General features: G+C 46.2%; 1 protein-coding gene across 1 annotated transcript in view; it reads right to left on the reverse strand.

Moving 5' to 3' along the window:
• Positions 1–12333, reverse strand: part of LOC126442700 (nascent polypeptide-associated complex subunit alpha, muscle-specific form-like) — a 104072-nt gene that overhangs the window by 26984 nt on the left and 64755 nt on the right. Inside the window, exons 6-8 of the mRNA XM_050090748.1 lie at positions 8422–8750; positions 6741–6869; positions 5449–5774 (exon numbers count right to left, since the gene is read on the reverse strand). Of these exons, the coding sequence (XP_049946705.1) occupies positions 5449–5774; positions 6741–6869; positions 8422–8750 (784 nt within the window). The remainder of the gene's footprint in view (positions 1–5448; positions 5775–6740; positions 6870–8421; positions 8751–12333) is intronic.

Consider the following 12333-nt stretch of genomic DNA (forward strand, 5'->3'; position numbering starts at 1 on the left):
TACTTATTGCATCTTTTTTTTGAGCTTCTGTATGCCGATAAAATTGGTTCTGAACTGGGAATGCAACTCAGACCGCCCTTAACGCGGACTTTGATCCCTTCGTGACAATACAGCTCGATTACAATTTGTTGTTTGTTCAAAACTGCAGATTCCTCAACATCTCCACGTATTGCGCGTGAGTGGGTTCGAATCCTGGCCTGGCACTAAGGTTTTCATTATGTATTATCAAGCTCTAGCATGAGAACACCTATTTGCTGTTGGATAATAATTTTGATTTTTAATGGATTTTCATTCGTTGTCAACACTAACGATTGCTGTCGTTTTTGACTCCCAGTGAGACACAGAACTATTTGTGAGATCACTGTAAGTTCAAGGATGTTATTCCGAGCTGCTGGTGGAGAAAAATTCGGTAGCTGACGTCTCTTTGTGTGTGGAGTTCGATTCCCAGTCAGCACTGAACTCTTCGTCATATTATTTCTAGCTCAGACTTGCTCACATGTCGCTGCTACTCTAGAATATAACAGCGATAGGTGCCAGGTTGGAGTCCTGGGAAGGAAAAAAAATTAATGTTTCGTCTCGTCATTCCAGTTAAAACATCTAGCCACTACCGAGAAAATCCGATATGTCACTGTTGATCGTGCTTCGATAGCAATTCGATTAGGTTCTGGGTTCGAATCCCTGTACAACACAAAGCTTTATCTCACGGCATTTCCAAGTAAGTTATTTGTGAAGAATCAATATTTAACATCTCTCTTAGTTCGTTAACAGGGAGAATAGATGCTGGGTAGGAATTCGCATCCGTTCAAAATGTTCACGTTAAAGTTGATATTTGCTCACCGATACTGTCTAAAATCGACGTTTATCACTCTCTGTATGCCTAGTCAGGGATGACTGTTAGTTTCTATCAGTCACGAAATGTTAGTCATCATGACCTGGGTTTGAATCCATATGCAAAACGAGCCGGTTCGTCGTGTAATTTGAAGTTCATACATATTCTCTACTAGCTGCTTGTGAATAACTTAAATTTTTAATGTCATTTTGTGTTAAATAACAAGTGTTGTATTCTACTTTGAAGAGGAAGTCATGAATACGACGAACTTACTACGTGCATTACCCATCTGACGTAATAATGAGAGTGGTAACATTTCAGGTATGTCATTTATTGCAATAAATGTGAGCTTACAAGCCTTAATCAGTCTTATCTGGGAAAAGGTGTTCCTTGATATTTCTAGCATCTTGAGTTATTGCGATACAGAGCAGTGTTTTCTAATGGTGACTCGTTGGAACCATTTCCAATAATAAAACGACTGTACTAAGGAGCGATTAGAGGACCTGCTAGACAGCTGTGTTATGCGGGTTGCATGCAAGTCAGGTGAAATGCAATTCAGGTCGTTCGGATACTTTTGAGCACGACTGTACATCTGCTTCACGAGTAGATGTGTTAGGCCGCTTTGTTTTTGTGGACAAAATGGTAGAGTGCATTGTCAAATACCACAGTACTTCCGTGTGGAAAATTTGGTGTTAGAGGCTCTTGCAACCATTTTGTGTAATTGTCGCTGTTCCTTTCGTTGTGATAATCTTCCGACGTTGATCAGAAATCGCAAATGAGCTCCGCACCCTTCAATGAACCTCATTTCTCCTCCCGCATGAACCCCTACAGCTGCTTGTCCACAACTTTCACTTTTCCGCACGCCTGGTACGCCTCTCTGCTGCCAACATTCAGCGACAGTATGGTGTCTACGCGCCCGTCTTTCATAAGTATACGCGACGGCTTTCTTCGTACCTTCCTCGTTTCCTCTCAGAGTCCTAAAACGGCGTGCACGCCACGCCACAATGTCCTCCCTCTCAACCAGAGATGTTCGTCTATTTTTACTTAAAAACGGACCCCGATATTCTTCAAAATTTTGCAGAAAGTGGTTCGTTTCCACGTGAAGTTAATGTCTGCATCCTGATTCACCCAGTTGTAAGGCTTTCGAAGAATGGTTATTCCTATTTTAACGTCATAATATTCCGAGAACTTTTTTTCCGGTGAACACTTATCAACGTCTACGGGACACTGTTTTCTTCCTCATAATTTTCTCACCACTCCGTCTGGCTCTCTTACTGTCGTTCACCACATTACGCGCTGCCCTCACACCCTTTACTACTGCGACTGCTCTTTCTAACGCTACCTGCAAACCTCTGCGTTTCTCTTGAACTGCGCCACGCTCTTAATGAAGACATTTCCGTCTGAGCGCACTCTTCCATTACGTACACTCGCGGCATCACTGTTCCTTTCAGCAGACGCTACGAATCCACAGCAGCAGTCACGCACTCTGGCAATGACGTGCCTGTACAGTGCTGAGCCACGGGCGTCGTTCTTCTACTGTCGAGAATCGTCGGACGCCTTCTGCCCTATAAGTATGTAAACATACCGATGGCGCAACACGGAACCAAGCAAACAGCTAGTAAAGCAATAAAATACCATGAAAATGCAAAAATCTTTATTAAGTGAGGAACGCAGTAGCAACAATGCGACACGTTCAGTCGAACATGGTCTTGGATAATGAACGAGATGAAGTATTGAGCACGTTTAAAGCTTGCAGTACGCGCTGTGTGGTATGATAGCCATGAATGACACACCTTCGTTTCAGTTACTGCATTATAAAATTTAGTGAACAGGGCCAAGATGAAATACGCAGTATTCTACACATAAATTACGCGATGGCCTGCACTTTCTCCTGTGTTTCTTTTTAAAATGTCCTACAAATGTAATGTACTGTGCCTCAAACATTGAAAATACTTAATACACGTAACTACAAAGTGTCAATAACGAGTACACTATTTATCCATTTCTGTTCTTACAAAATTATATTCCACTGTGTATAATTTTTTCAAACGTTTTATGGTGACAGCAGAGACAGCGTAGTTAACTTTTGTAACCAGTTGCTTCAACTTCAAATGCACTGCAGCAACACGGACTCGACTATACCGTCCTACTTAAGGTAATGGGTTGTATTTGTTTGCTTTTTGCATATAAGACGTGCGTAGTCATTTTGCATTCGACGATGCATTCACGGTGATCCTTGATCTGAAGTGAAGGCTCTGCGAAAACAAGAGTTTGAAAATAGGCGTTACATCCCCAAGTACGTAACGAACAAAAATGAAGATTGGACATTACAGCCGATACATTTCACCGAAAATGAAATAAAAATACGCCATTTCATACGGTAAGTTGCGACTTGAGCGACTTTTTAAATATATCGCTCATCTGGGGCTTAGATGGGACCATCAGACATCGCTGGTATAGCCAAATAGTCGTCAAAGTTATGTCGCTATGAACGGTATCGACTGTATGTATCGACAGGACATGTGGTGAATCCTCCATTGGCAAAAAGATTCCGGACTGGTCCCTCACATGGATCCCTGGGAGGGTATTGCCAGGGAGGTGGAGACGACGAGAAAAGGTTGAATGACAAACGAAAACCTTATGTTGTGTGAGTTGAGGCATGAAATGTGACATGGTAGAGAAGATAGAACATCTGAAATGGGAAATGTGGATATAGTGGGGTCTGTCAAGTGAAGTAGAAAGGAGACAGGGATTTTGGTGAGACGAGTATAGGATAATATAGCAGTAGCAGAAAATGGTGTAACTGTAATAGGATTCGTCATGAATTGGAATGTAGGACGGAGAGGGAATTACTGTTAACAGTTGCAGCGACAGGGTTGTTATCAGAATAGAAAGCAAGCCCACACGGACAGCAACAGTTCAGGTATGCAGCTCGACACACAAAGCAGAAGATGTAGAAATAGAGAAAGTATTTGAGGATACTGAATGGGTAATTGAGTATGTAAAGGGTAATGGACATCTTGTATTAATGGGGTTTTGGAATGGAAGAGAAGAAAGGACTGCAGGGGGATATGCGCTTGGTACAGTAGGAAGGAGAAAGAAAAAAGTCTGAAACCTCCAATAAATTTTAGGAAGTAATAAGTAATACTCGGCTCAGGAATCACAAAAGAGGGCAGTATACTTGCAAAACGCCGTGAGGTACAGGAAGATTCCAGTTATTGTGGTCAGGCAGAGGTTCCGAAATCAGGTTGTGGAGTGTGAGGCGCACCCAGGAGCAGATATATATATAGAGTCAGATCACGGTTCAGTAGTGGTGTAGAGTGCGCTGAAGCGTAAGAGACTAGTGAGGAAGACGCAGTGTGTGAAGAAGTGGGACATGGGAGCACTGAGGAATGTAGAGATACGCTACAAGATCTCTGAAGCTGCAGGTACTGCAGTGATATATAGCTCATTAGCCAGTTCAGTTGAAGAAGAATGGACGTCTCTAGTCAGGGCGATCAAAAAAAAGAAGTTTAGTAAAACAGAATTTCTAATATGCGTTGCTTGTGTGAGCCGTGAGCGCTTTTTCGTCATCAATACTGCGAAATAAGTCTCTTCTACTGCAACGTCTTTGCTTTCCTTATTCTGAGAGGTCTTAGTTTGCGTCTAAACAAGAAAAAAAAAGTCCGGTAAACAGAAGGTAAAAAGATGCTCCTCGATGTTAAGGAATGCACTTTAGAGCCGATGGTAACGGGACGCTTTTACTTTGAGTGATCGTCCGTGTCGTGTCGGTGAGTATTGACCATCCCTCCTTTGACGCCCTACATACCCATGCAGGGCGCCGCCCGTGGCTTGTCCAGCAGTTTTTACAGAACTTTGTAGTGCCGGGAGCTCGTCTCCCCTAGCAGGATTTAGTCGGCCATTACGCTGACTCTATTGTTTAATTAAAATATCATGTCATAATATTAAATGTAAATGCGAGAGACTTCTCAGTATTGATCCTCCATTAATTTCAAAGTTAAAAAGAGTCAAAATAGATTTGCTTCATTAATATTTAGAATACTGAGTGAGTTCAGTATGTTTCATTTTTGCCGCCTAACGGCAGACGAGATTCTCTCCAGTTTTGCCTTGCAAATAATGAAAAAGAAATATAGAAACATTATTACATTACGCAATATCTTAGTTAATCTTTCTGTAATTTGGTACATAAGTAAGCAGGAGCCCCTGAGGCCCATATTAATAATTACAGTTTGCGTAAGAATACGCATATTTTACTTTCTAAATAGCAGCGCTCACGCAAACTATTTATCAGAAGGCGGTGAGTCGCACTCTGTGTTTAAAAAATATTATACCGTACGTTCTTCGGGGCAGCCGATGTCCGTACGAGTGTTATCGCGATATAAGTTAATTAAAAGTCTCATGTTAGCTCACAATATTTAAAGCCACTCCAACCAAAATCATAAAATACATAATATAAAAAATAAAAATATACAATAAGTTGACCCGGTTTTCACATGTGGAACAGTGATCTAGTGTGTCGACGCAGTTGCATGCGTCACATTTGTCACATTCTTTCACCTTTATCTGGGCGAGTTTTTGATTTGTCGGTACCGTCCTGTTGACTACTGGGTACCAGCTACCTTTCACATTCTGTGGTAGGTTGTGGGCAGGTGAAATTTGGGAACTTTTTTTTCCGATCCGGTTCCCGGCAGGTGATCATCTGAGCGCCCTGTACGTGTTGTTTGCCGCGGTAGTGGCCCCACAGCTGTCGCCTGTGTAGCGCTGCTTTGCCAGCCGGCCCTGTTGTAGGGTCGTGCAGCGGCGCCGCCTGCCTGGCTTCTCCTCCTTGACTGCTGGCCTCCTTCTTAGCAGCGGCGCCGCACATTTCGCTGTGACCTCCAGCGGGCGCTGCCTTCCTCCTCCCACCCCTAGCGAGCACGTGTGCTGCGGCCCTCTCGACATTTCCCTGCGACACGGGACGCAGTACGCGGCTCCCGTTATTGCTCTGGCAGTCCCCGTGCGTATGCTCGGGGTCTGCGCCGCATCAATGGCTTTCGATACGGTCGTTGTCTTGGTGAGGCCTTCTCTTTGGCGGAGGGTTCGTTTCCTTCTCGTGCGGCCTCCTATTGTACGCAGTACGTTTTTCCAACTGTCTGTAGCCATCCTGAGTGGGCGAGGCTGTATGGGGATGCCCAGCACTTCATGGCTCTCCACGACATAGCACTGGCTTGATGCTCGTATTTGCTTATTCCCAGTTGGCAGAACACTCTGTGGCAGAAGACTCGTTTCAAGGTGTTTCGTATTTGCTCTACGGTTGTTACGTCTTCTTTCTGTGTGACGGAGATTCCCCGTGTCATCTGCGTAGGCCGTGCAGGCCACTGTTTGGTCTCACACCGAGCAGCCTGCGATGCTGTTGGCGATCTTCCTCAATACCGGCTCTAGTGTTACTGCGAAAAGGGCCTCACTCGTCAGTTCAGTGCTATATAGTTTGTTTCCCAGTCTGGATTTGGAATTATTTAGTAGTTTTTCGACAATTTTAGTCCAAAACCTAGTCTGGTTAATGTCTCCATCAACTAATTGTGCTCGATCCTATCGAAAGCCACATGACGGTCTGCTGTGTTTCCGGTGGTCGGTGCACGTGCTGTCACGCCTCTACACGCGGCGGTGGCGTCAGATATGCTTCCACCTGGCACAGCACGCGTCTGCCACGGGCTTATCGCTTTCACCGTGTCAGTGTTTATGTTGTATGCACTGCACTTTGCTATTACTCTGTAGCCCGCATTAACAAGGGTGACCGGACGGCCGCCTTCAGTGCGACGGGCGCCTTTGTGTTTTGGAACCGGTGTGAGCGTCCCGTTCACGAGCGCGGCTGGCGTTTCTGCACCGCTCAGGATCTCTTCGAGGACCTCCGTCACTTCGCCCCCCCCGTTACGTCCCAGTACGCACCGGGGAACTCCGTCGGGATGCCGTCGGCGCTGCTCTTCAGCACTCCTCTGACGTCATCTCCGTCGACGGTCTCCGTCAGTTTTGCTCTGTCTGCCTGCGTTGACACCGTGTTGAGCTGCAAAACGTTTGATACTGAGTGCGCTTTTATTTCCTCTTTTTGAAACAGTTCTTTGAAATGTTTCTGAAGGTGGGTTCCAATCTATGTCTTTGTTTTGAGAGATCGCCCCTCGCCATCGCAGTCCCTCCACGGTCTGGCTCTCCCTGTTGAGGAGGTGCAGCGTGCCGGGCTCGCCCTCCACTTCGCCGAACCTTCTCCTTCTCCTTCTCCTTGGCCTGCAGCAGTTTCGCTTTGATGCTCCTCACTCTTGGCTAGAGTGATGGGTCGTCTGGCGGCGCATTTAGGGCCAGGTTCGCCTGCCCGTTTCCCTTTGAATTCTGCCGTTCCCTCTTTGTCATTTCCGTGTCGTCTTCTGCATTGTGTTGTGTCCTGTTGTTTCCACCTGGCTTATTCACCTCTTCCTGGAGGTTGTAAGACGTCGTGGTCTCCTGACCTTCATTGCTTACATATTCCGCCCTCACAATCGTATTCCGCACATCAAGACGCTTCATTCGAACCCAAACTCGATAAGATAAAGTCATTGTTGTATGAATTCATGTAAACGACATGCAAATACCAAGTAAATTGCAAGTGCGCACCGAGATTTTTGAGTGGCATTACGGTGGACTGGTTATCTGACCTCTGTACCACGGCAATAGTTAGACTAGGGGCGAATAGGTGTCCTTGACTTCGTCGAGGCGTAGGGAGAGTTTGATTGCCGAAGGTCAATCCAGGTAGAACGAGAGTTATCTTATTTGTCAGCAGCGAGCGGCGCAGACAACAGTCATCGCAACTTACGGTACTGTGCGCTACAGCTCTTGCGAGCCCCATATTTCCTCCTCAACAGTACACTTCACTGCATTTCACACGGACAGCCTCGACCGTACCTAGCAACATTCTGACAGATAATTATTCAAGTTGAGTAGGTGCGGCTCTCAGCCATTCTGCCGAGTCGATAACAATCTTAAACTTTGTACAGAAATTTCATTAGCGAATCCTATCCTTAAGAGGTACCTTCACATTCGGACAAGAACCCGGAAATAACTTGTTCAGTTCATAACTGAAAGTGCCATTGTCATTTCTCAGAATGTTTTTCTTACACTAACTAGCACTACTCCACTACCCAAGTATCCCACTAGTTACGTAAGAAATGTTCTGAGTTTTTCTGTCATTTCCTTACAGTGGAGGACTCCAGAAGATATTTATTGCTGAAAGTTTTTCAGGCATTTCTCTTTAGAACATTAGGAGCGTCTGTCTGACTTCTGTAGTAGTGTGGGGTGGAAATTGCATCTTGCAGGAGCCACAGGGTAAAGCGTACATCTCAGATTAATCCGTTGCGCAGAATGACAGAATAGCACCCACAGGCTCACAAGGTGCTCGCAGCGACGTCATCTTCCTCATATAGTTTCGGTATCTTTCAGCTGGTTTACATTTTCTTTGAGTTTCCGCTCGCGGGCCTGTGAGTCTGTGGCTGGACGACCAGTTTCAGTTTCTGACTTTGCAATTCCCATCATTTCCCCCTCCTGCTCGTCTGGTTCCCCTTCCTTTTCCGCTTCCGTGTTCCTCGTACGCGCAGGTTCGGGCTGCGGTTGCCGTTCCCTCCCGTGCGATCTGCCGTCGCTAGTGTCGCTTTTGTCGGCGCTTCCGGACGCTGAGCCGGCGGCAGAGGCGGGGGTGGGGAGCGGGGGCGGGGGCTGGTCGGCCTCCTCCTCCGCCACCAGCTGTGGGGGCAGCTACAGTCCTCCACTGGGAGATCTGTGTTAGAGTTCGTCGTCGCGCCCGCGTACGTGTTTTGTGTCGATAGCTGTACCGGGAGCTTTCCTGGGCATTTCTTGCTCATAGGATCCAAGGCGTCGCAAGTAGGACACGTCTGAGGTTTTCCTGTGTGCGACGCGAATCCTGTGTACGCACGAACGTTGATAAACGACGGAATGTGTTTCCTTAGGTCCATTTTTACGGTGCGAACACCGGAACCTACCTGAATACCGCACGCTCTCGACGACTCGCCTCTGGTCATCCCGAACACATTTCCGTATAGTCTGCAGCTTTTTACAGTTTCTTCGTCAGGGACCTCCAACGGAATATTGCATGTTTTTATGCTCCTGATGCCGTTAGTAGAATTCTCAATCGTCACGTCACTCCTCGTTCCGTCCGTACGCCTGAATTCCCAGATGCCCCTCTTTAGGTTCACTAATCTTTCCATTTCCGGGCTATTTCCGATTTTTGCGAACAATGTGTTGAAAATAGAAATGCAGTTGTAGATCCCCAATGTCGTCTCATGCTACTGTCACATCTACAATGAGCCAATGGTGCATTTCAAAGGAGATCGGTCTTCTTTCCGAAGACGCAGTGAATAGCGTCCCTTCCGTTTGTCGCCACGTGTTCCAAAATCGGCCGCTCGGTAAGCTAGAGGCAGCCGGCACTCGGCGAGGCAGCGGCGCGCGTGTCCAGGGCTCACTCAGCCCGCTGCCGGCCGCTCCCCACCCCCTCCCCCCCGCACCGTGCCTGGCGCACGGGCCCTCCCTCCGCCGCGGTGCGTCCCTCTAGGGCGGCGCGGCCCTCCGGTGGGGGGCTGGGGCAGGCCGGCCGCGGTCTGCACTGCCGGCTACAGTCGGGGCGATCCGTGAGTGAGTCGTCCATTTGAACGACTCTAAATAAAGAATCGTGATACGGACGAATCGTCGCTCAAAAGAATCGTAACAACGATTGCGTGTTTCCGAGTTCCAACGATTCGTCGATTCTTAGCACGCTATGCTTCGAAGGCAGCTTCCGAATCGTGCCGAGTCGTGCCGAATAATTACGACCGCCAGATGGCAGTCGAGTGGAGGATGCCTGTGAATAAAGGAAGCTCGGAACGAACAGACGAACTCCGTCCCATCCTCTGTTATGCCAGTCCTGCCTGGATATCTGCCCCCCCCCCCCAAATTCTATAAGTCCCTCCAGATCCTTGAGCGTCATGCACTCCGCCTCGCCTTCCGTATACACCTCCCGTCCCCCACGCGGATCCGCTATGATGTCATTCCTTTCCCCCATCTGCTCCTATTCCTCGAACATATCCGCATCCTCTACACCTCCCGCCGTCTTGAAGCCCCTCACCCCCTGGTTGCTCCTCTCCTCTCCCATCCCCGCCCCCTGCCACGTCTTCACCGTTGTGTCCCCCCTACCCTCCATCTCTACACCCTACATCTCCTTTCCCAAGGTGGCTTCCATCAACTCCCCCTCCCAGACGATGCCCTCTCTCCCTCCATTTATCCCTCCTATCTGATCCTCACTCCCCCTCCTTTCCTCTCTCCTTTCCCTGGGCTCCCTCTTTCCCCCCTTCCGTCCTGTTTTCTCCCCACTAAACCTCTCCCTACCTCCCTTCCCCCCCCCCCCAAGTCCTTTTGTATTCCCCTCCTCTGCCTACCCCACTCCCTCTCGCGTCTGCCCCCCACCCCTCTTATGGGTCCTTATCCTCCATCAGCTCCTTTTCCGGTTCCCCCCTTCGCTTTTACTCTCCTTTCCCCCATTTTTTGTTTTCCCATCATCTGTCCAGTTTCCCCCACCTGCTCTCGACTGTGGTATGTCACATTTGCCAACTTTTTAGTGCAGTGTTCCAGTGACTATTCAGTGTTGTTCGTCTTTCTCGTGTTGCGAACAGAAACCATGCTGTCACTAGGTGTGAATTTTATGTCTTTTGCGAACAGAATCCAGACTGTGGCCGTGTTTTTTAATTGTCTGTATTTTGTTTTACCTGTCTGCTTCGTATGTATTTTATTAGCATCATCATCCCTCTGTTCTTTGTTTTAAGTTCCACGATTTCTTTTCGCCATGTTACTCATTGTCTCCGATTTTATCGCCTGCTTTTTATTATTTCTTCTCTTGATCTTTCTCACAAAGTCTGTAGGCTGAAGAGCGGCATACTAAGCTGCTGCCAGCCCGTCCCCTTCGGGGGGAATTGAAATTCAATAAAGAAAAAAAAAAAAAAAAAAAACAGACGAAGTTCGTGGGCCGTAATATTACTCACGAAAACTAAGCTGACAGTAGGCGGTGGCTGACGGGAACGGGCGTAAAGGCATCTCCCATTTACTGACGCTACCGTCAGCCACCGCGCCGACGTCAGCTTAGTTTGTGCGACTGATACACGAACTTGTGGTGACAGAAACGAAATGCAGCGAGTTCACAGCTTTCTATACACACGATTAAAATGAAGAAATCCAAGTATGATGAATAAATACGTACCTCTTAATTGTTGCAGATGCAATGCAAAACACACACACACACACCTTCTTTACACACGACCAATAGCACTTGGATTATGTACTATATTTCGCGTGTCTCGAAAACGGCGCTAACGATTTGGATGAAATTTTGTATTTAGACTGGTTTTTGCTTTTTGAGTTCACCTACATAGTTTCATTCTTTCGTAAGAAGTCAGTTTTACAACATATACATCCTACATAGTTCCATTCGTAAAAACGCAATTTAATATTATAAAAACGCTATTTCACATTTTTTATACCACCATCTCGTAAAACTTTGTTAGTACATATTGAATGCAGTTAAGGTTTTGGTTTTTATGGTTATCTGTATATAGGTGTCTTTCCTTACAGCACCTCACTTTACACAAAAGAATTTTTTTAAAATAAAAACGCGAATTTCGTGTTTCTTGGGGACGGCTTTAACATTTTGGATAAAATTTTATATTTAGATACGGATTTTGATTTTTAAGTTTATCTATATTGGTGTGCTTCCTGAAAAAACTAGATTTTACACAATAAGTATTTTATAACGCAATTTCGTAAATCTTTGTTACTGTTGGATGTTACAGTAGAGGTGTATCAAAATTTTGTGAGATGGCGGTATAACATTATGCGAACACGAACACGCTGGACTTACCGTACAACCAATAGTAACAATCATCCTAGGTATGTTTCAGGTTAGACATGCTTTCTTCTGATCGCTGGTATCTCGCAAATGAAAATTTATATTTAGTTAACTGTTTGCTTTCAACTTTATTTGAATAAGTACCTTCTGCCAAAAAACACGATTTTACAAAAAGAAACAGAGCTAAGCTCGGTCTTCCACACATTAGGGTAATAACAAGAGTAATATGCACATTACAGCATTAGATTACTGACTACTTGCATAACTGTATCAAAGTTTCTTGTCTAAACACAGTTCAAAGAAAGTATTGTGACAAACATTACACGTATAAATCGAGAATCACCCTTGTAACGTCATATGCATGTTTACTCATAAATAAACTATTTCTGGCATATCTTATCACGACACAGTTCGATTCTAACCCCATTGACAATTTCAGACACATCCTGTCATCTGTGCGTAAGATGTACAACTCTTTGCATTCCGTAAGAATCGTGCCATCGCAGACTAGAATGAATCGTGAGAGTATCGTAGCCAATGCTATCGATGATATGACGGCGTCGGCCCGAGAAACAGCTGCGAGTGCGGCCTGGCCTAAGCGGCGTGCGCGACGCGC

Source organism: Schistocerca serialis, unplaced genomic scaffold, assembly GCF_023864345.2.
Source record: "Schistocerca serialis cubense isolate TAMUIC-IGC-003099 unplaced genomic scaffold, iqSchSeri2.2 HiC_scaffold_1401, whole genome shotgun sequence".
Lineage (NCBI taxonomy): Eukaryota > Metazoa > Arthropoda > Insecta > Orthoptera > Acrididae > Schistocerca > Schistocerca serialis.